At 41.3% G+C, this 22597-nt stretch overlaps 1 protein-coding gene across 4 annotated transcripts; it reads left to right on the top strand.

Annotated features, from left to right (window-relative positions):
• Positions 1-837: 837 nt before the first annotated feature.
• BPNT1 (3'(2'), 5'-bisphosphate nucleotidase 1) lies at positions 838-21180 on the top strand. Of its 4 annotated transcripts, XM_020808460.3 has the most exons (10): positions 874-1007; positions 2426-2506; positions 5084-5208; positions 6423-6527; positions 8614-8721; positions 13278-13326; positions 14577-14668; positions 16271-16468; positions 18284-18389; positions 19751-21180. In XM_020808460.3, exons 3-10 carry the CDS (start codon positions 5089-5091, stop codon positions 19897-19899), a joined length of 927 nt encoding a protein of 308 aa, XP_020664119.3. In that variant the 5' UTR covers positions 874-1007; positions 2426-2506; positions 5084-5088; the 3' UTR covers positions 19900-21180. The 4 variants fall into 4 exon arrangements, with proteins under 4 accessions (XP_020664118.3, XP_078239091.1, XP_072846550.2 ...); XM_020808459.3 differs by lacking the exon at positions 2426-2506 and having other exon boundaries at positions 838-1007; XM_078382965.1 differs by lacking the exon at positions 2426-2506 and having other exon boundaries at positions 841-1455.
• The last annotated feature ends 1417 nt before the right edge of the window (positions 21181-22597 follow it).

Raw genomic sequence — 22597 nt, 5'->3', positions numbered from 1 at the left:
TAATACTGTATACTGTATAACAATTGACTAAAAATCACACACAGGAGGATCTCTATAGTTGATTGTGCCATTGGAAAGCCATGTGCTGGCAAAGAGTCATGATTTATCTGGTGATTTGGTGAGGATCCCACATAAAAATCTTATGAAATCATAGATCCATTCTTGATTTCATGTATCCGCCTTTTACCCAGACTCAGAAATAAATCCCAACGAGGCTAAGCTAACAGGGTTTACATCTAGGCACACGTGCGTGTTGGATTGCAGCTGAAATCTATAGTTCTTTTAAGATGCTTCCACGCGTATCCGGGTGGCAGTAAAACGTTTGGCCCCAGCAAAACAATTTTTGAACTTGTCGCACACAATTGAAAAGTTGGGTAAAAACAGTTGCGTTGTTGCGTGGCTTGCTGCATACAATGAGAGACCTAATTTTGTAAGTGTGACTATATACCTAGTCACTTTAGGCGTGCACACCAGAAATATCAGGTAAAAAAAAAATGAGTACTATCAATCCTTTTCCAATCCTTATGGAACTAATCTCTGGATCAGGCCGTCGGGGCGAGATTTTCTTGGGACTTCTTCCTTTGTCTCTAGCCAACTTTAATTTTACAACATGGATGCCTGATCAAATGTAGTGAAGAACCCTAAAGATAGCTTTCAGCTGTAACCAGGACATGCGAATATTTAAACTCAGGCTGAGCGGTGGTTCTGGATTTTTCCGGCTCCTTGGCCGTGTCCTGAAGGTTGTTCTTCCTAACGTTTCGCCAGTCTCTGTGGCCGGCATCTTCAGAGAACAACACTCTGTGCTCAGGCTGAGTGATTCTGCCGGCCTTAGGACCCAGCAGGTGCCGGTCGGAAGACGGGGAAAGTAAGGCGAGGAGGAAGTCGCGGGACGCTCGGCCTCCGGTAGTCCAAAAGGTGTACCTGCTTTTGGAGCTGGAAGCTGAGCCGGGTTACTTTCATCTATTCTTCAGACTCCCCCCGTTTGACTCACAGATCGCCTGCCTTTGGTATTTGCAGATAAGATGAACGAGAATGGGGAGCGGAAGGATGCATTTGGTTTCAGTAGCCTTGTATTCGAGGGAGAGAATTGCGGGATTTAAAATGAATTTTGTTTATTTCGCCGTTTTATCTAGATGGCGTCGTTTCTAGTCGCTCGCCCAAGGTCGTATTATTATAATTTGGATGAGGGAATGTGGAGGAATAACTGCTCCTTGAGACTGACACAATTATAATCACAGTTCAGAATGAGTACATTGGGAAGGGGATCCAGAGATTGTTAGATGATCACTATCATCATCTCTGACAGTTGTGGTTCATGGGGGTTGGAGTTGAACTACCATCTGGAGGACAAAAGGTTCTGTGCTCTTTTGCCTTGATCATGGAAAGATGAATTTGATGAGAAAAATTCGATATTTTCCCACTCCAGTCAGCCCGATTGTGTAACCGAAAGAGTGGGTAAGGTTGTAATCCTGTGTACCCCACGAAACTGAGCATGGCTTACTTTTGAGTGGAGATTCATAGGACTGCGCTGCAATTCGTGTTTAAAGAGTACAGGCTTTTATGGGTCCTTGGAAGTGGATGATTTCTATGGTGCCTTATCCGTATGCTCATTGTGTTATGTTGCTGTTTACACTGCCTACTAGGGGATTCTTAGTACTTGTATTTGTCTTTGCAATGCTAAAAAAAACCCTATTTAAATATTTTTGGGTTGTATGGAAATTCTACAGAACTGTAAAGTGGCAAACACCCACCCACCCACATTAAGGTGGTTGGATTGGGCCTTTTCAGATCTAGTTCCTAATAAGCCACAAAACTCATTTGGTGACGTTGGGCCAGTCACACTCAGCCTGTCCTACCTTACAGGATGGTTGTGAGAAGGAAATAGAGAACAGGAGAGTCAGATACAGTATACTATTTTTCAATTTGTTAAAGGAAACTGAAATGTAACTGTCATGTTAAAAAGTGACCAAAATGAAAAGAAGCATCAGCTGCTACACTAATATACACACATACAATTATGGAAGGAGAGTAGAGTAATTTCCCATTGAACTGATTTCAAACAATATATGTAATGTATGATCAGACCCTCATGATGTGTCCAGAGCAGCTGTTTTGGCAGATTTAGTTAAAGGCCAAGATTTCCTTGTATTTCCTCCACAATCTTTTGCACACTTGTCAGGGATTCAGCCTGGCTTAGTCCTGGGGTAGGATTAGGTTCTTCTCCATGTATACAGAATGGGAAGAGGTTGAGCCACAGAAGTGGAATGCCCACAAAAATTTTCACGTGCCTAAAACGCTGTTACGATTGTATGCAGCAGTTAATTCGTAATCTGTTTTTTTGCACAACAGTTCTGCTTTTTATCTTCCACATGCAAGCTAATGAAACATGCATTGAAATTTTTGGATGTCTTTTTTTCTTTTACAGAAAGAGCAAGAGCAAAGCATTTATTGGTGGAACAGGATTAACAAACCTTTATAGGTTGTAAAATTTGTAACAGGAATTGGGGTAGGAGGTTCTGGTTTAAAACAAAAAAGCAGTTGGTTACATAACTGGAGCAAAGGTAAATGATACTATTGAGAAAACAGAAAAGGCAAACAAAGGAAACGCTTGAAGATTTCTTTTACAAAATGATGAAACTCATTCTAAGTGTTCCAGTTCTTGACTTTTCCTCTACCAACCAGAAGGAAATATTCAGCCTTTTCTCTTTTCCACAGCAATACTGTGAACATTTTAGTTAATGATTAAAACTTATATGATAGTTTCCAGCCTCTGTGAGACCGATCATGTGTTCACTATTATGAAAGCATGTAGAATCCCACATAGAAACGGAAAGGTGTCACAAGTTACCATGTGCAGCTTATGGTGGAGTAGAGTTTGATATGGCTATCCTTCATGTAGACTTATTAGAGCAGCTAAAACTCACTGCTTTCACTCTTTTTATGTCATTAGGTAAAGGCAGACTTTGAGCAACAGATCTGCATATCTGCATATCATCGTGGTCATGTGCTGTCAATTCAATTCTGACTCATGGCAACTTTTTCCACAGTTCTCTAGGTAGAGAATATGCAGTAGTGGTGATCTCCCAAAACGTCATTGTGCAGTCCAGTTTTGTGCATGCTGAATGTTGTGTTCATCTCAACGAGTGCATAGAAGGCTAGATAAAGCACTTCTTCTCCATAACATACTTGATTTGTTATTGACATTATTGGGATTTTCCCAACTGACCATATAACATACATTTCTGTCTCTTCAGAAGCAAAATCTGAGACTTCATGTGCGAAGTTTTTTTTGCCATCTGAAAGCATGATTAATTTTTGTTTTGATTTGTTGTGGGGGTAGAGTTTAGTGTTATGGCACTTCCCATGACATTCATTTCAGTATGCACAGGTTTCCAGCCAGAAGCTTTCAATTTGCAATCAATTAGCAGGCAAAGAGAGGAAAAATAGCTCAGAAACAAAGCTCTACTAGCAAAGTAGATTTCTTAAAAGACTTCTAAGAATTCCTGCAACTAAGAAGTTTCCTGAAAAGTGGTTTTTACTGGTGAGGTTTGGATGAGAATTCCAGATAGCACTGTGCTCCCTTTTGATGAATAGATGAAGTAGGAGAAAAGAGGAGCTGGACATTTTGCCCCCTCTTTGACAGCCCTTACTTAACAAGGTAAACAGAATAAATGCCTTATGATTTGGAGTGCATTTGTAAGTCTTTATAGGGCCACGTGACCACGGAGGATTGTCTGCGGACAAATGGTAGCTCTATGGTTTGGAAATGGAGATGAGCACCGTCACCTAGAGTCGGACATGACTGGACAAATTGTCAAGGGGAGCCTTTACCTTTACCTATAGGGCATGAGGAGCAGGCTTGGGGGATTTGGGGCCCTCCAGAGATGGTCGTTCCCATCAAGCCCTAGTTTGCCTAGCCTACAATGTGGGATGATGAAATTGCAGTCCAGCAATATCTGAAGGGACACACACATGGTCAATACCTGCTCTAGACACTGTGATTTTGGCTGAAGCACACTGACACACCTACCTACATGAAAAAAAAAAGATATTTGGTGGAAGGAGGATGTGTGACATTCATCTTAAAACTGTAGGCTCTTGCCTTGCCCTCTCGCGAAGCATCGTGGATATCATATTTTTGTATGGGACCTCAGATTTTCATGTTGTTGATTATTAACCCCTTCCTGTAGCTATGATGATTAAGGTTTTTGGTGGAAAACAGTGGCATTATGCTGTACATTAGCTTGAAGCTTGAACAATGATTGAAACCCTGTTGCTTAGCATAATACTACAGTAGGGCCATTGAAACAGTGGGGATTTGATGGTCAGCTCCTCTTTCAGTTCCATTGATTCAGTGGGCTTGTAGTTGTGAGTTATTGTTCTAAGCAATGGGACTTCTGCCAATACTGTATATGAGGCTCCAATTCTTCAGATATTGGCAAGACTGTGTTTGCTGGCCTCAGATGCCAGTGGGCTTCCTGCATCTTTTGCATCTTAGCTCGTCATTGTACTGGTTTGCTCATTGCAACACCATAGGTGGTACGAGGGGAAGGTGATATCCTCTCATTGCTGTAGTGCACACTTATGACTGGAGGCCTACCAATAACCTCACAGGCGGGAAAGAAGGAAGGCAGAAGAATGTGGCGGCGACAGCAGGGCATTGGAGAGGGGGCCAGGCAAGGCCTCAGCTCCAGGATGCTTTGCAAATATAATCTTGATGTGGATGGTAGAAGGTGTAGTCTCATATCTGGCACTAGTTTGGGACAGGTTGGTTTTCACTAATTTATTAGCATGATCAGCCAATTGTTTTAGCACTTTTAGATAGTGATTTAAGTTGTTTCTCCTCTCTAGGGAGTTCAGGACAAAAATGTTGCAGAACGGATGTGGCTTTAGTATTCGAAGAGCCATATTCTCTTGATGTTGACTTCTGTAAAAATATTGTCTTATCCTGATATAATGAGATTTCCCCTTCATTCTCTACCTCCCCCCTCCCCCGGTTGAGCATTATTATGCCAGACAACCTATGCTTAGATGACAATGGCATTTAGAAAATTTATCTCTTCTCTTTTATTCCTCGGTGTAGGAAACATGTCTTCGAATCCATGTGTGCTTATGCGTCTTGTGGCCTCAGCATATTCCATTGCTAATAAAGCTGGAACAATTGTCAGGAAAGTAATGGCCGGAGGCGATCTGGGTATTGTGGAGAAGGTAACTCTTAGCATGGCCCTATGTATGTATGTCTACTCAGAAATAAGCCCTATTTGGTTCAGTGGGGATTACTGCCAGCTAAGCAGGTATAGGATGGTAACCTGTACTGATCAAAGCACAATCCTTGACAGTAGGGCCTACTCACTAGTAAGTACATTTATGTTATGTTATGTTATTTATTTAAAATATAGTGCCTGTTATATTGAGATCACCCACTGGCTGGTTGCTTGGGTATAGTGTTTTGAAAACACTCCCCACATCTGTTCCTGCTTGCCATTTTATTATCACATTCTAGGTGTAGAACACTTACTGTATCCTTACAATCCTGTCATGACATAGGTTTTGCTCAAAGATACTGACTCAGTGGCTCAAATGCGGGAGTAAATGACACCTTTATAGACTGCTAAAGAAATTGTGCTAGCTTTCGTGGATCAGGGCCCATTTAGTCAGGCTTACAGCAGTGTCTTGTTAGTGCAAAAAACTTGGAGTCCCAAAAGTTCATGTCAGATGGATTTTTCCTGGCATTTTTCTTATAAGCAAGTTAGGAAAAGTGCAGGCTGCATGGTTTTAGAGTTATAGCCCAGTCCTTAAGCAAAGAAGTCCAGGAGTTATGCAATTTCCTGTTTTGCCTTCCTTTGAAATGAAAAGTTTCTATTTGGCTGGGCAACCGGGGATCTGAAAAAACCCAGAGTCCTGCATCGGGCTCAAGATCACCCAGGGAGCCTCATTGTTAAGTGGAATTTCAAGATGAGTTTCCCTAATTACTGTAACCGATATACTACACTGTTTTTCATACATAATTAGGCTTCTTGATCATCTTTTAAGTCCAGAACTTTAATGTTGCTCTGTATTTCTGATTCTGATTTTATATAATTTCTTTTTAAAACAATGATATCAAAAAGCATCCATGTTTAGTGGATGAAAAAACCTTTGTCTCTCGAGCCAGAAATGAGTAACCAATTTCTTGTTTGGGACATTGTGCCTTAGTAGAATGGTCTGAAACATTTACCAGATATCATTAAATGAAATGATACGTGCCAACATGCTATTCTGAAATACTTAAAGACAGATGAAACATTGGAAAATAATAGATTTAGGGTTTTCATGTATATCCATCTCTTCCCAGTGGCAACAGGAAGACAGAGGACAGTCCCTCTGACAGCTGGTTTTGCTTTGTGATTGTCAGCATATTGGGTTTTTTTTCCCCCTGACAGTGTGGAGCTAATGACCTGCAGACCAAAGCTGACCGACTTGTCCAGATGAGCATCTGTTCTTCCTTGGCACGGAAATTTCCCAAGGTGACAATCATAGGGGAAGAGGTGAGGACTCTGAAACCCGGCAATAGATTCATTATTGCTTCTTGGTTTGGGTTGGCTGCTGTTTTGTCTTTGAGCATTTATGCTGGTATTTATGTGGGTGTCCTCTAAAGCATGGGTCCCCGCCCCTGGTCCACAGCCTGCTGCTGGTCCGTGGGCTTGCCGGAACTGGGCCACAAAGACGGATCTCTGCCCACTCACCCAGTGGACATGTCATATGCGGGGGTGACACACACGCACCACGAGCACTGGGTGCCCCTGCCCCCCCGGAACCTCCCCCCACCGGCCCACGGTCCCAAAAAGGTTAGGGACTGCTGCTCTAAAGCATGCTTGTTGACATCTTTGCAAAAGCCACAGATTTCCCCCCATTCTCTTTTCCTTTGATGCATGCAGAGCTAAAATTGGACAACCTACTCTCATTTTCCACCAATCCAGGTAGGTGGTTTCTGTGCTGAACTCGTGTCTAGACCTGATAATGGACTGGATGAGGGTTAATAAATTGAAACTCAATCCAGACAACACGGAAGTGCTGTTAGAGGGTGCTTCACCGGATACGCTAGAGGGCCATTTCCCTGCCCTGAATGGGGTTGCACTCCCCCTAAGGGATGGGGTCTGCAGCCTGGGGGTGCTCCTGGGCCCGAGTCTGACTCTGGAAGCCCAGGTGGACTCGGTAGTCAGGGACGCCTTTATTCAGCTGCAGAAATTATGCCAGCTACGGCCCTACCTAGACAAGCGGAGTCTCATGACAGTTATGCATGCATTGGTAAAATCTCATATAGATCACTGCAATGCGCTGTATGTGAGGCTACCTTTGAAGATGGTCCAGCGACTGCAGCTGGTCCAGAATTGATCTGTGAGGCTGGTGAGTGGTGGGGCGACGAGGGAACACATCAGGCAGATTCTGTTTAAGTTACATTGGCTACCAGTCACTGCCCGGGCCCAATTCAAAGTGCTTGTTTTGACATATAAAACCCTAAACAGCTTGGGTCCTGGATACCTAAAGGAGTTCCTCCTTCCATATGAACCTACCCGGCAGTTAAGATCTTCCCAGGGGGCCCTTTTGAAAGAGCCATCCCTCAAGGAGGTGAGAGGGATGGCTTGTAGGCAAAGGTCCTTTTCAGCAGCTGCCCCCAGACTATGGAACGCCATCCCAAAGGAGATTTGTCTGGTCCCGACATTGATGACATTTCAGCGCCACGTCAAAACCTGCCTGTTCCAGAAGATTTTTAATTGAAATAATATCAACTGTGGGTCCTGATGGTAATTTTTTAAGAGTACTGTATTTTAAATTGTATTTTAATTGTTTTATCTTTTTATCAAATTTAAATTGTTGCAAGTTGCTCAGACACCTTTGGGTAGTGTGGGCGGCATATAAGTTAAATAAAAATAAATAAATAAATAAATTTAGCAAGGTTAGATAAAATTGGGCTAAAACATGTTCTGTTAATAAAATTGTTATTTTGGCAAATAAAAATTTATAGCAAAGGAGAACTGGAAGTGACCCCAAGGCCCACTGAGTCCAACCCACTGCCCATGCAGAAAATCCATAGATAAAGGATTCCTGACAGGCAAGTCATTCATTCCTGACAGGCAAGTCATTCATAAACAGTCATTCTGTTTAAAACGTGAGGGAGAACCTACCACCTTTGGAAGTAGCCCACTCCTCTACTGGGTATTTGGTGGGGAGGGTGATCTGTTTGTTAATGATCTGATGTGACAAAAAGGTTCAGTGCCTAAATAGCTTGTTAATAAATATATGTATGAACAGTCATTGGTTTTCTGCTAGGCTTAAGGAGCCATCCTGGCCAATTACAAGCCCCTCTAAGACAGTCTTGAAAATAAATACACAAAAATATAATTTCCCCACCCTGCAAAATCTAACCATCTGCTTCTACACATTGGTTGCAAGTTGTTACTGACACACACTTGAGACACTGGTGGTAAGAACATAGGGACACCTCAATCTTTGCCCAGCTTCAAGAAGCTTCTCTATGAGTGGGCAGCTTGAAATTAATACTTAACTTGCCGTGGTGAGTTGGCAGTATTCACATCAGATGTGCATTTTGTTCTCATTGCTGTTTTTAAACAGGATCTTCCCTCTGAAGAAGTAGATGAAGATTTACTTGAGGATGGCCAGTGTGAGGAGATACTGAAGAAACCCTGCCCACAGCAGTATTCTGCCATCAAAGAGGAAGAGGTGTGTCGAATGAGATGTTTGTCAAAAAATGAATGTTTGTTTGTTAAATCTGTGCTTTCAGGGTTCCAACTAGATATTCCTCGGAGCACATATGGCATCCGGTGGCCTGCAGATGGCCCTCAACAGCCTTGTGTGTGGACCACTCCAGGTCCCAAACTGCCATCTCCATCTTGGCATTTCTGTGGTTGTTCTGGGGATGGCAGTGCAGAAAGAGAACTATCTTACCATGCCAATTCTGAAGTACTGTTGTGTCCCCAAAAGCCTACTGAAAAGATATTGGTGGGTTGTTAAGAGTGTTGGTCACTGTGAGGAGGGCGTGTGTCTATAACCCAGTGCCTCATGTTCATCTCAGCAGCAAAAAGGTTTGCCCACTGCTGTCCTAGAGTGCTCATGCTTGGCTAGGATAAATTACAACTGGAACCTCTCAGTTGATTTTTTGTTTGTTTCATGGGTTGCATGGAAGAAAGAATGAGGAGAATATAGAAGTGTGTGTCCTCCTGGGGCCATACCTTTATGAAACATCATCTCTTCCTTGATGGACAGGAATATGGAGCATCATGTGTCCCCCATTTTGGTCTGGGGGCAAAGTGGAGAAGAACAGCAGTTTATTTCTCACTGAAGGGGCACAGGTGCAGTTAACTGTTTGGACATAATTGTCCTGTTGGTGAATGTGTTTTCCCCTTAGGACAGTGATGGCGAACCTATGGCACGCGTGCCACAGCTGGCACGCGAACCATAGGTCACTACACCCCCTGCCCCCCCTGCGCAGCCAAACTTCATGAGGTGGCTACAGCTGGGATTCCCCCTTCTGCCACCACTTCCAGGTCCTCCGGGTCCATCACCATGATTCACCCTTAAACTGCCACTTCCAGTTCCAGTCTTCTGGGTCCGGGTCCATCGCCGCCACTATCATGGCGGCAGCACGCCACCCACTGTCTTCCCCCCCTCCATTTTGGGCAAGCAAGCCCAAAAAAGGTTCACCACCACTGCCCTGGGATAAATGTGTATTGTTTCAAAACATGTTAAGCCAGTCCTGCTGCAGTTGGGGATTGCGTGGGAGTCTTCTCCCCTTCCTCACATGTCCTGTTCTCACAGGCCTTATTGGAATTTTAAAAAAATGCTAAACTGAATTATTTTACCACAGAGGTTAACATGGAGAGAGGAATCCATAAACTGAGTGGCTTACATCTGTTTGTGTCCCCTGCCAGCGTACACTGTTTCCCCCAAAATAAGACCTAACCTGAAGATAAACCCTAGATTTTTCAGGATGCTCGTAATATAAGCCCAACCCAAAAATAAGCCCCAGTTAAGTGAAACCCCGCCCTCCACCCTTGTGCAGCAACCAGAAGAAGACATGACTTCGTTTGAATGAATGTAGATGGTTGTACATGAAAAAAAATCTCCTGAAAATAAGCCTTAATGTGGTTTTTGGAGCAAAAAATAATATAAGACCCTGTCTTAATTTCGGGGAAACAGGGTACCTTCTTCCTTCTCTACAGTGGGGGAACCTTGTGGGAGAGGCAGGAATTTCTCTCAGTTGTGCTGAAATATGGAGACAGTAAAAGTCAAATTAAATGCTTATTATTATCAGTTCATTTTCTCCTTAACTTTATGGTAAACATGTTCTGCACCAATCTAGTGCTTAGTTCCCTCTCTGGGCCTTTATTAATAAAACTGGAGACCTCACCTAAGAGTTAAAATGAGGGAGAATCTCTAGTTTTGCCAACGAAATCTGACTCCTGTGGCATCTCCACAATTTTTAAAATAAAAACTACAGTAAAATGGGATGTGGTGGGGATATTCTTGGTCAGGTCAGCAGTGAGCATACTTACCATTCAGAATGAAAAAAAAAAAGGATTTTAAGTTACATATGTGTTTAACATACTGTATATTTCATACTACATAGTTTGATCCTCAGAAGAGGTAAGAGAAACCCCTGCTGCTTCTTTGCCATTCAGATGCATGTAAGAGCGGACAGGGCATGCACATTTGGACCCAGTGTTATTTACAGAGCAGGCAAAGGGGTATTTGGACAGGGTACTCCCTGTTCCTGGGGGAATAAGCTACCTGCTGCTTCAGCTGTTGCTGAAGAGAGAAAATGTGATTATCCCTAAATATCACTGGGGTACCATTTATACAGCAAGCAGCTTGTTCATCAAATTGCAGAATCTCGGCAGCTGTGTTAAAATTCATGCCAGTTTTCTTCTGCGTAGAGATTCTGCCCTCTGTTGGCCATTGAGTCCTTTTTCCATATCCATACCCTCATGCTTCAACGGCAATCGCTGGGTCACATTTTCAAGTACCTTCCAGCAGGATGGATAAAAATCGATTTAAAAAATCAAATTGATTTAATTTTTTTATTTAATTTAATCTTGATTTTTAAAATTTAAATTGACAAAAAATCCTATTTTTAAAATTTAAATATTGATATAAATCAATTTTATTAAATTTTTATTAAAAATTTAAATATTGATTTAAATCAATTTGTTTTAAATCACATCTACCCTGCTTTCCAGCCACGCATGGTATATTTTCCCTGGTAGTTCCACCTACAAGGAATATCCCTCTGTTCTCATTGTTTACAGTAAATTACTGCTTATCAGCTTTTATTGGAAATAATGTTTCGGTGTCTGCGTGCTGGCAATGGTGACATCCAGAGCTACTCCAGGCACTGTCTTTCTGTCTCTTAAGATCATCACCAACCTGACACAGTTTTGTTCCTTCAGCAAAAAACAGTAAAGAGGCAAGCATTCTGGCCTCCACTACCAAAAGAAGAAGAAGAATACAAATTGCACACCCTCAAGCAGGGTGGATTTGATTTAAATCAAATTGATTACAATCACAATTTAAATAATTAAATCAGAATTTTTGACAATTTAAAATTTAAAAATCTGTAATTTTTTTTAAAAATAGTGATTTAAATCAATTTAATTTTAAAAAGTCATAGATTTTTTTTTACCTACCCTGCCCTCAAGTCAATTCTGAATTATGGTGACCCTTTCCAAAGTTTCCTAGGTATAGAGTAGTTAGTTACCTGTTTCCCGAAAATAAGATGTAACCTGAAAATAAGCCCTAGTATGTTTTTCCAGGATGCTCATTGTATAAGCCCTACCCCCAAAATAAGCCCCAGTTAAGTGAAACCCCGCCCTTCACCATTGTGCAGCAACCAGAACATGACATGACTGTATTTGAATAAATGTAGATTGTTGTACATGAAAAAAAATACAACATCCCCTGAAAATAAGCCCTAATGTGTTTTTTGGAGCAAAACTTAATATAAAACCCTGTCTTGTTTTTGGGGAAACAGGGTAGAAGTGGTTTACCATTCTCTGGAACTGGGGGTATCCTGGAACTCTGTAGTTTGCCCAAGGCCATACAAGCTAACTGTGGACCTGGAAGACACACAGGGGAATCTCTGGCTCTGCAGTCAGGTACCCAGCTTACTTAGGCAGTCTTCATTGCCCTACACTTGGAGGAAGTCAGTTTCTGGGACTTGAAATCCCAGAATATTTAGTGAATGCTTTTCACAGTATTTGCCTCTACTAGACGTAGGCAACCTCTTTCTCCATAAAAAAAAATCTTTTTCCCATGGAGAATACTGGGAAGACTTATTAGAAAATTGGAGAGTTGGGAGTTTTGACTCCTCACTGTATATCCCAAAAGAGCCGGCCTTTGTGGCCTTGGGCAAGCTGCACAGTCTGAGGGGGCCCTCAGAAGAAGGGAATGGTAAGCCACTTCTAAGTACTGTACCTAGAAAACTCTGAAAAGGGTTGGTAAACCTCAGAATGGATTTAAAGGCACATAATAATAATAGGGACGTGGTGGCACTGTGGGCTCAACCGCAGAAGCCTGTGCTGCAGGGTCAGAAGATCAAGCAGTCGTAAGATCGAATCCACATGATGGAGTGAGCGCCCGTCACTTGTCCCAGCTCCCGCCAACCTAGCGGTTCGAAAGCATGCAAATGCAAGTAGATAAATAGGGACCACCTCAGTGGGAAGGTAACAGCGTTCTGTGTCTAAGTCGCACTGGCCATGTGACCACGGAATATTGTCTTCGGACAAAACGCTGGCTCTGTGGCTTGGAAACGGGGATGAGCAGCGCCCCCTAGAGTCGAACACGACTGGACAAAAATTGTCAAGGGGAACCTTTACCTTACCAATAATAATAATAATAATAATAATAATAATAATAATAATAATAATAATAATAATAATAATAATAATAATAATAATAATAATAATAATAATAATAATAATAATAATAATAATAATAAAACAATCCTCATCCTCATCCTCATCCAAAATTAAAACCTTTTCCAGGCTCCACCTATAAACTTATACTTTCCTGGGCTTTTGAAAGGTGTGAAAGGGAGACCACGGTACAGAGGAAAGGTTCAAATCAGTAATGACTGGGGACATAGCGAGTTAATGCCTAAGTCTTGTTAGAGTGAGCAGGTATATTCAGGTATCACCGCATGGTGGAGGGCAAGATCATCAATCTTTGCTTCTTTCCCACTAGCTATGTTCTCCTATCTTTGTTTTTGTTTCTTTTCAAAGCTTGTGGTATGGGTCGACCCTCTGGATGGAACCAAAGAATATACTGAAGGTTTGAGAATTTTCTCTTGTTTTGAATGAACACATAACCACCTTGAGGTAGTTAGTTAGTTATTATTAGCAGTAGTAATAAAAACCTGTGTGTGATATTCACCCATGACAATTGGACAGGTAAGGGGTCATGGTAACCTGAAAATCAGTAGAAGGTTGTCCTTGGTAATACAATAGAAATTGCACTACAAATGGAAAGTAGCTTGTTGGCTCTTTCATTCTTTGTTAATTGATCAGGACTCTCTGTTACCTTAATTGTGTGTGTCCACCACAGAAAAAAAATTTAAAAAATCAGTTTCTGTTGTGGAAGGGTTCTGTATAAAGCAGAACTAATTCTGCTTACATTCTTAAATTTAAAATTGACCAAAATGTATGTATTTGTTTGTATATTCCATCTTTTTGGCAAGAAGCTGAAGAGCGTATACATGGTTCTTTCTATTCCACACCTCCACAACAACCCTGTAAAATAGGTTAGTCTGAGAGACAGGGACTGTCCTAAGGTCATTCAGTAAGCTTTGTTCCTCAGTATAGATTTGGATTTAGTTCTCCCTAATACTAACTCATCACTCAGTCTATGAGTTGAGCTACAACTTTAATCCTTCTCAGCTAATTCGATGATTCACCATAATGATTGGGAAGGGTGAGGATTGCAGTCCAGCTGGCTGAAAACTTCAGTTGGTTCAGAAGCTTGCAGCCAAACTGTAGACTGCTGGTAGTTACAGAGTGCGCATAGTTCCCTTATTACAACAGCTTCATGGGCTGCTAGCCTGTTTCTCAGCCCAATTCGGAGTGCTGGTTATTACTTATAAATCCCTAAACAGCTTGGGTCCAGATTATCCGAAGGATCATATCACCCTATATGGTAATTCTCTACTTTTACCTGCCAATACATTTCCCACCAACTTAAATTCTATTTTAGAAGAAATAGAATGCAAGTAGATAAATACAACATTTTTAATATAATGTTCTAAGTAGAGATGGTCATGAACCGCTGGTTTGGCGGCTCATGCCAGTTTGTTTAGCAGCCAAACAAGGGTCTAGTATCTCACAGTTCACTCGGAGGCAGTGCCTTGGCTTCCTTGGCTTGCTAACTCTCATCTGTCTCAGATGAATAGCTAGAATATGAGATCATTAACAGCCAAACAAGGAACAGCAGCAGAAAGTTAGAAATCTCTCTCTATGTGTGATTAATTGAAATTTATTTTCCATATCCCTCCTTCTGCAGTGACAGGTATTACTTATCTCTTTCAGGGCTTCTGGACCATGTCACAGTTCTTATTGGAATTGCTTATGAAGGAAAAGCCATTGCAGGAGTCATTAACCAACCCTACTATAACTACGAGGTAGGAAATGTGTTGTTTTCCTGGAAAGTTACAATCCTCCATGAAGTCTGGACACTTACATTCTTTTTCCTTGTATGGATACAGAGGGTCCCCACCATTAATCAGGATAAGGTGTTTGCCTCAAGCAGCAAATTTTGGGTATTGTGAAACTGCAACGAGTTTTCAGTTATTTAATGGTCAATGTCCTCTGACATACCATTTCCCTGAAAATAAGACCTAACCTGGAAATAAGCCCAAGTATGATTTTTCAGGATGCTCGTAATATAAGCCCTTACCCCCCCAAATAAGCTTCAGTTAAGTGAAACCCTGCCCTCTACCATTGTGCAGCAACCAGAAGATGACCTGATTGCATTTGAATAAATGTAGATTGTTATACATGAAAAAATAAAACATCCTTTGAAAATAAACCCTAATGCATTTTTGGAGCAAAATTAATATAAGACCCTGTCTTATTTCCAGAGAAACATGATAGCTACCCCAAACAGCATAACATCTGCACTCAACTGATAATGTCTATGGTGATTTTTTTTTATTTAGGGCAATTCTGCTCCAAAAATGATACCATTTGTGATATGCTAGTGTAAATAAGTAAGAGGATTTGGGCTGATATGTTTCCTGCCTTAAGTGTGAAAAGAACTTGGCTGGCCCTCAGGGATAGTCTGACTTGTCGTGAGAGATGAGGGGAGTAGTAGTAAAATCAACAGCTGGTGTGAAGTAGCGCCTCATTCCTCATCTGAATTAGGCAACTGAGGCAGAAACACTGGTGAAACAATGAATGGCAGAAGGTTTGACAGAATGTGTGTTTTGCATCCACCTTTCCTTCCCCTGGTCTCTACTCATCTGTTCTCTCAGAACCACCACAGGCTTCTAAAGGCAATAAAGGAAGCCCAGCATAAGTCAGGATTGGCTGCATTCTCAGCTCTGTAAATGGCAAACTAGATGCCACCATCTGTGGAATCTGGGTATGACTAAAGAGGAAACAACACTTTATTGACCAGGCTGGAACCCAGTAGTAAAACATACTATGCTAATTGCGGGGCAGCAATTAGTTCTTTAGTTATACTGTATCTTCTTTAACCCTGAACTGTATATTAACATGCTCCTCCAATGTTACAGTACATCACAGATGTACCCTCTGAAAATTAAACATCCTCTCCCTAACTCTGCATTCTCTTTCACTTTTTCTTTCCCTCCTCTTGTGCTGATTCCTACTCTGTCTAACTGAAGGTTTGATTGAAGGGAGACACAGATTGCAGTTTGGACCACTTGTGATCTGGTGTAATCTGTTTCTTGGTGATTACACAACATGTGGGGAAATAGAGGTTAGCCTGACCCTGTTTTGTAACCAAGTGGGACCATTTTGGTCCAGCTGTAGGACTGCTACTTGATGGGATTGTTGTTAAGTCATGTAGCGAAGAAACATACTCGTAAATTAGGCTGCAGTTCCACTTACCTGAAAGAAGTGTTTATATTCTTTCAGCAGCATAACAGTAGCATTTTGGCCTACCACCCATGTTGACTTCCCCACCTCCATCCTCTCTTTTTAATGCTGTACAGAAAGGCGCAGCTATCATCTCTGGAATGCTTGTATCTTTGCAACAGGCAGGCGCAGATGCAGTCCTCGGCAGGACAATCTGGGGAGTCCTAGGTTTGGGTGCTTTTGGATTTCAGCTGAAAGAGGTGCCAGCTGGGAAGCATATAATCACAACCACACGATCACACAGCAGCAAGCTGGTGAACGACTGCATTAGCGCAATGAACCCTGACAATGTGGTGAGAGTTGGAGGTGCAGGAAATAAGGTATGGGGACTACAATTGTTTTGTTTTTACAGTAGTTGATACAGTTGTAAAAGACCAAACATCATGGTCGGTGCTTCAGGGCATCTACTCCAAGAGTTTCCCTGTGACATCAGTGTGGGGATTTTATCACATGTAGCTTTTCTTTATATCATGGGGGCAGAAGACTGGGAAAGTATCTCTCCCCCCCCCTCAAAAAACAACACCATCTGGTGGAAGTTTGGATATAAAAATATTTGGTGGGAGAGAGAACTGGATGGGCAACTTTAAAGAGCAGCCCAATTCCTCTCCTCCATCTGGACCACTGTGACCTGTATAATTTCCCTTTTCCCCAGAAAAAGAAATGGTACAGGGGCTTCAAGAAATCCATACGCCCCAAATTTTATATAAAATATTCATTTTGCACTGTACATCATCATTGTCATTTTAGTAAACTGTGTCTACACAGAAGCTGGTTGCTACATATGCTCTAATGATAATTATTGTCCCATCAAGAGAATTCAGACTTTCCCAGGGTTTTCTAGCTATAAATAATTCATTTATCGGTCGCTTCTTCTTGTAGCACTTTGGCTCTGTACAAATTGCTCAAGGCCACATTCCACCCAGAGCTATACACGGTCTGGGTGATCCTGGCTGGCTTCTCTCTTGGGAGGCATAATGAGGCTTTGAACTCCCAGCCCATGGCTCCATAGCTAGGTACTTCAACCCATGAGTTTATCAGCTTACATACTCGAGCACCAAAAAAGTCATGTACAGTGGTGCTTCGCTTAACGAGTGCACCATTTAACGATGAATCCGCATAGCGACGCGTTTTTTGCAGTTGCTAATGTGATCGCATTGCGATGTTTTGAATGCCAAAACATCGCATTGTGGTGATCCGTAAGCATTTCGCTTACCGATCTTCGCATTGCGATGTTTTGGAAACAGCTGATCGGCAGTTCCAAAATGGCCACCGGAAGAAAATGGCTGCCTGCAGTATTTTCGCCACTTGCCCTTGCTTACCGAGGTGGCGAAAATGGCGGCCGTATGGGGAATCTTCACATAACGGTGAGTTTTGGCCCCATAGGAACGCATTAAGCGGAGTTTAATGCGTTTCTATGGGGTTTTCCATTCCGTTTAGCGATGTTTCTGGATAGCGACGTTAATCCTGGAATGGATTAACGTCGCTATGTGGGGCACCACTGTATAGCTAGTGGCCTACAAGTAAAGACACTGACCTGTGTGTAGCTCATGCAAATCACTTTGTGACTTGTAACTATAGTTAAATCCTGTTCAAGGATCCTAAAATGATCATCTGAGGCCATCTGATTTGCCTCTACCAACAGAAGTGAAATGGGTGCCTGGAAGAGAAAGAACATTTTTTTGTGGTGGTGCAGCATTCATGAGATGTCTTCCCCAGAGAAGTTTACCTGGTGCTACATTCTGGTGTTTTGGCACCAGCTGAAGGCCTGTTTTGTTCTCTGAAGCACTTTAAGAATTATTCCAGTGTTTTTAGTCCTCTACTACACTGCTTAGGTTTTTGCTCGTGGTTTAAGTGTATTTTATTATCTGCTCTGTTGTTTTTCTACTGATACTGTTTTAAGTTATTCTATATTGTGCTGCTTTATTATTGTTTAATTGGATTTGCAAATCTTAATACATTTGTAAATTGCCCAGAGAAATGTGGTTATTGTGCTCTGTAAAAGTAGTATAACATGAATTAATGATACAGAAACACTGATAAGCATACAGAAATGCTTACTGTAAGTTTTGTGATGTGTGCTTGTTTTTAGTATTGTGCTTATATTGTGTGATGTAACTGTGAATTCTTTGGATCAGATCATTCAACTGGTAGAAGGCAAAGCTTCTGCCTATGTATTTGCTAGTCCTGGATGCAAGAAATGGGATACCTGTGCTCCAGAGGCAATTTTGCATGCAGTAGGAGGTGAGTAATTGAAGGAGCTGAAGGAATGACCTTTTTCTGGAGATAAAAATACAGTAATGAAATTGAGATTGTCCTATCTATGAAGATTCTCAGTCATCCAGGTGAGGTTATGTGGAAGTTCAGTCATGGCAACTGGACTTCTTTCTTATTAGGCTGAAATGTTTTGCTACTCATCCAAGTAGCTTCTTCAGTCTGAGGAGAGTTGGTAAAAGATCCCTGATATATTGTTGGTTGTTGTGAATTTTTTGAGCTCTTTGGCCGTGTTCTGAAGGTTGTTCTTCCTAACGTTTCGCCAGTCTTTGTGGCCGGCATCTTCAGAGGACAGCACCCTGATATATCCTCCATGTTGGTTTCACTTCCCCCTGGTCTGAATAGGCTCCTTAGATGGGCAAAGACTGGAGGCAAGTGAAAATCCCATCTCTGCAGTCCTGCACCCATTTTCATGGGTTGTTATGCTGCCCTTCCATCGCTCCCCAGAAAGATCAGGATCACACCCACCAGAAAGACCACTGTTAATGACCCATGACAATGGGTGGAGAAGGACTGCAGAAGTGGGGAGTATGATATGGATTTCTTCCTAAAGGAAGCCACAGCCTTGAGCTGAGTTGTGCCATACTGTTGAGAACAGGATCTTTTAGACAATTTGTATAACACATACATTATAATAATACATAGCAAGCAAGGTTCCCTCTAAGATGCGCACCTGTGTGTCTCTGCCCCCCTCCACACAGGGCTCCTCCTCTTCCACGCACCCACAGCAATCATATTCAGCCCCTCTGGTTCCAGTCACAGTAGAACCCTGTGCAGGGGCAGAGTCTTGCCCAGTGGGGATGAAAATTAGAGGGAACGTTAATAGTAAGTTTACCTTAAGAGATTTTAAAATCTAAGTTCCATTTACACTGGCAATTGGTTGTTCAAGTGAAGAGATTGCATATAAGTTTTACATTTTTCTAGTGCCAATAAATAAACATGCAGTGAAGCAAAACTTGTTGAATGCATTCAGATGCACCCAACTATTCGTTGAAATATGTGGTCAAACCAACTGCATACCTTAGGTAGCTTTTATTTTCCATATAATTCAATAATGTTTTACATTGTTGGGGGGCGGGGACACAGACTTATGTTTCCTTGATATGTCTGTCATGACACAGAACTAATGTTCCTTAGTAATACATTCAAGTTACAGTATGTGCTTTCCTGTTGTGATAGTGTGAGATTATACTGTGGACAAATTCATATGAACATAGATAATTAAGCTTTGGGAAAGGAGAGGCCAGTTTCTTGAACCGTTCTGTAATACTGGACTTTTACAGTTGTTCTGTCTATATTCATAAAAGCTAATGGTGTCTGTTTTTCCCTAGGCAAACTTACAGATATTCATGGGAATTTCTTTCATTATAACAAGGAGGTTAAGCATATGAATTCAGGAGGTGTTCTTGCTGCCTTGAAAAACCATGACTATTATGCCTCTCGAGTTCCTGAGTCAGTTAAGCAAGCACTTGTGCCCTAGAAGACAAGGAATGAATGGTGGATTCCCCTTGCTTTTGGAAAAATCTTTGAAATTCTATAGTATTATTAGGGAGAACTGATTGTTGTTTATGGAATTCTGATACAATGTGATGTTTTGTTACGCTTTTTTTAAAAAAAATCCATACCAGTAGGTAGCATATAAAGCAAAAATTAAATGCTCTTTCCAATTGGAATAGAATATCAATTCTGTTTATTAGTAGCAAACTAAAAAAAGCTATTGTTCCCCTTTACTCTGTTTAATGTTATTACATGTATATTCCAACAGAATAATTAAACTGTATTATTATTATTAATACAGCACAAAACTTGTAATAGAACCACTGTGTTTAACAGAGCATACAAGAGTGTGTTGCATAATGACAGACAAGTGGTACAGTCCTACTAGTGTCGCTCTTCACATGTAGACATCCAGGGGCTGGGGCAGCTCTGTGCCTAATATTAGGGTACAGTCCCAGATTACACTTGCTGCGTCCTTCACATGATTCAGTTATAATATGGCTTTTATACTCAAAAAACACAGTGTCCAAGCAGGTGGCCATGTTTGCTGCAGCAAAAACAATCTTGTGTCAGTTTAAAGATTCATAAATTTTATTTGGCATAAACTTTCCTAGATTGCTGCTCACTTCCTCACATGCACCGACTGCATTCACCTAAAGCTTGTGCCAAATCAAATTTATTCGTCTATGCCATGACACCTCTTGTTTTTGAGAACCCACTTTAAATGTGATCAAGGATAAAAGTGTAATTTGTTTCATAAATTTTAGTACACAGAAGACTGCCTTGGCTGGTAAAAGGTTTAGGTCTTTGCTCCTTCCTCTTTTCTGCTTTCTTCACTCTGCTTTTGACTTGTAAACCATGATTTTGTGTGATGTTCAAAATTACAGAACTGTAAAATCTAATTCTGGTTTTCCATCCTCCTTTTTTAAAATTCCCTGTGCTGCAGCTCCATAATTTCCTATCTCGTATCTATGATTAGCCACAGTCTTCCATGACCAGAATGCTCCTCTTAAGTTAAAAGATTTAAGACAAGAGAGGAAATAGCACTCAAGCTTGGCAGTTATTCCCTTGTCTAGCAAACTATTTCTAAAAGAATCCCACACTCTGTCCTCTGGTGATCACATTATGATTTTTTTCCAACATGTACTTCACTGGAACATTTTGTTATTTGATCTTGGATTATTTCTTATGTAAAATGGTTTTGAATTTTTAAAATATCTCTTGGTTATTTTCTTAAAATAAAATCAAGTCAAACCAAGCAAAATTATTTTTGTTTCATTTAATTGTGGATAGCAAATTTGTATATATTTCTTTCTAAAATTGAATCTTTATGCACTTTTAAAATAGCTCATTTCAGGAAATGTTTGTTTCATTAAAGCAAAGTGTGCTGCTTATACACTGCCCTACAGCAATTAAAGTATTCTCTGAATAGTTTACAGTTTAATTATGCAAGCTACGCATTGCCCCCCAGTAAACTAGGTATTCATTTTGCCATCCTAGGAAAGGATGGAAGGCTGAGTCAACCTCAAGCTGGCTACCTGAGCCTATGAGGATTGAACTCAGGCCATGAGCAGAATCTTGACTGCAGTTTAATCACTGCGCCACAAGGCTCAGTTAACCTCACCATCAAAATATTATGATTTATTTCCACACTGCCCTTCAGCTAAACAGGGAATTTTACAAAGCAAGGGAAGCACAAGGAACGGGGCACTTAATTCCAAAATTGGGGGAGGGGGACACCTAATCATATGCTGCCTATGGTATGCAGGTATGAACAGAATACGTAGATCACACTAATGCAAATACAGTACAGTGCAAAAACAATAGTTAATCAAAGTAGTGAAGCAGACAAAATTTTAAAAACCACAGAGCAAGCAGAGGCAACATTATCATTTAAAATTGTTAGGCTAATTAGAAATACTTGTTGCTGAAAATACTACAGAGGCACTACATCTGCAAGAATGTTCCAGAGTTGAAGCACAATCACAAAAAGACTTATCTCCTCTGTAAGGCATTCTTAAATTTATTTATTTATTTATTAGATTTTTACCCCGCCCCTCTAGACTATGTCTACTCGGGGCGGCTTACATAGATAAAAATACATCAATATAACATGCATAAAATCACAAAAAATACAATTATAGCAATTAAATTCCAAACAAGATATTACCAGGATAGCATGATTTAAAAAATTGTGTGTGTGTGTCTATATATATACAGTATATATAAAGAGGGGGAGAGAGAGAGATCACTTAATTGACTGGAGGTAAGGCCTGCTTGAACAGCCAAGTTTTTAACTGGCTTTTGAAAACACCCAGCAAGGGTGCCAGCCGAATTTCGGTAGGGAGAGTGTTCCACAGCCGAGGGGCCACCGCCAAGAAGGCCTGGTTTCTTGTTTTTTCCTTCTGGCCCTCCCTCAGCGTCAGACCCCTCAGCCGTCCCTGCTGGCTGTGTCGGGTGATTTGGGTAGATCTAGGTGGAAGAAGACGATCTGCCAAATATTGAGGTCCCAAACCGTTTAGGGCTTTATAAGTAATCACTAATACTTTGAATTCAATGTGGAAATGGATGGGCAACCAGTGCAAGGCAGCCAGAGTGGGGAAGATATGCTGATATTTTCTCACCCCACTAAGAAGCCTGGCTGCCGCATTCTGGACCATCTGAAGTTTCCGCATCAACCT

This window comes from Pogona vitticeps, chromosome 1 (genome assembly GCF_051106095.1).
Source record: "Pogona vitticeps strain Pit_001003342236 chromosome 1, PviZW2.1, whole genome shotgun sequence".
NCBI lineage: Eukaryota > Metazoa > Chordata > Lepidosauria > Squamata > Agamidae > Pogona > Pogona vitticeps.
This window is presented reverse-complemented; position numbering and strand designations above follow the sequence as displayed.

Bases quoted from the DNA above. Each gene is read 5' to 3' on its own strand.
- BPNT1 (XM_020808459.3), top strand. From the start codon at position 5,089: ATGTCTTCGAATCCATGTGTGCTTATGCGTCTTGTGGCCTCAGCATAT. The intron at 16,469-18,283 runs GTATGGGGACTA...TCTTTGGATCAG, and splicing joins TTGGAGGTGCAGGAAATAAG to ATCATTCAACTGGTAGAAGG. The intron at 18,390-19,750 runs GTGAGTAATTGA...GTTTTTCCCTAG, and splicing joins AATTTTGCATGCAGTAGGAG to GCAAACTTACAGATATTCAT.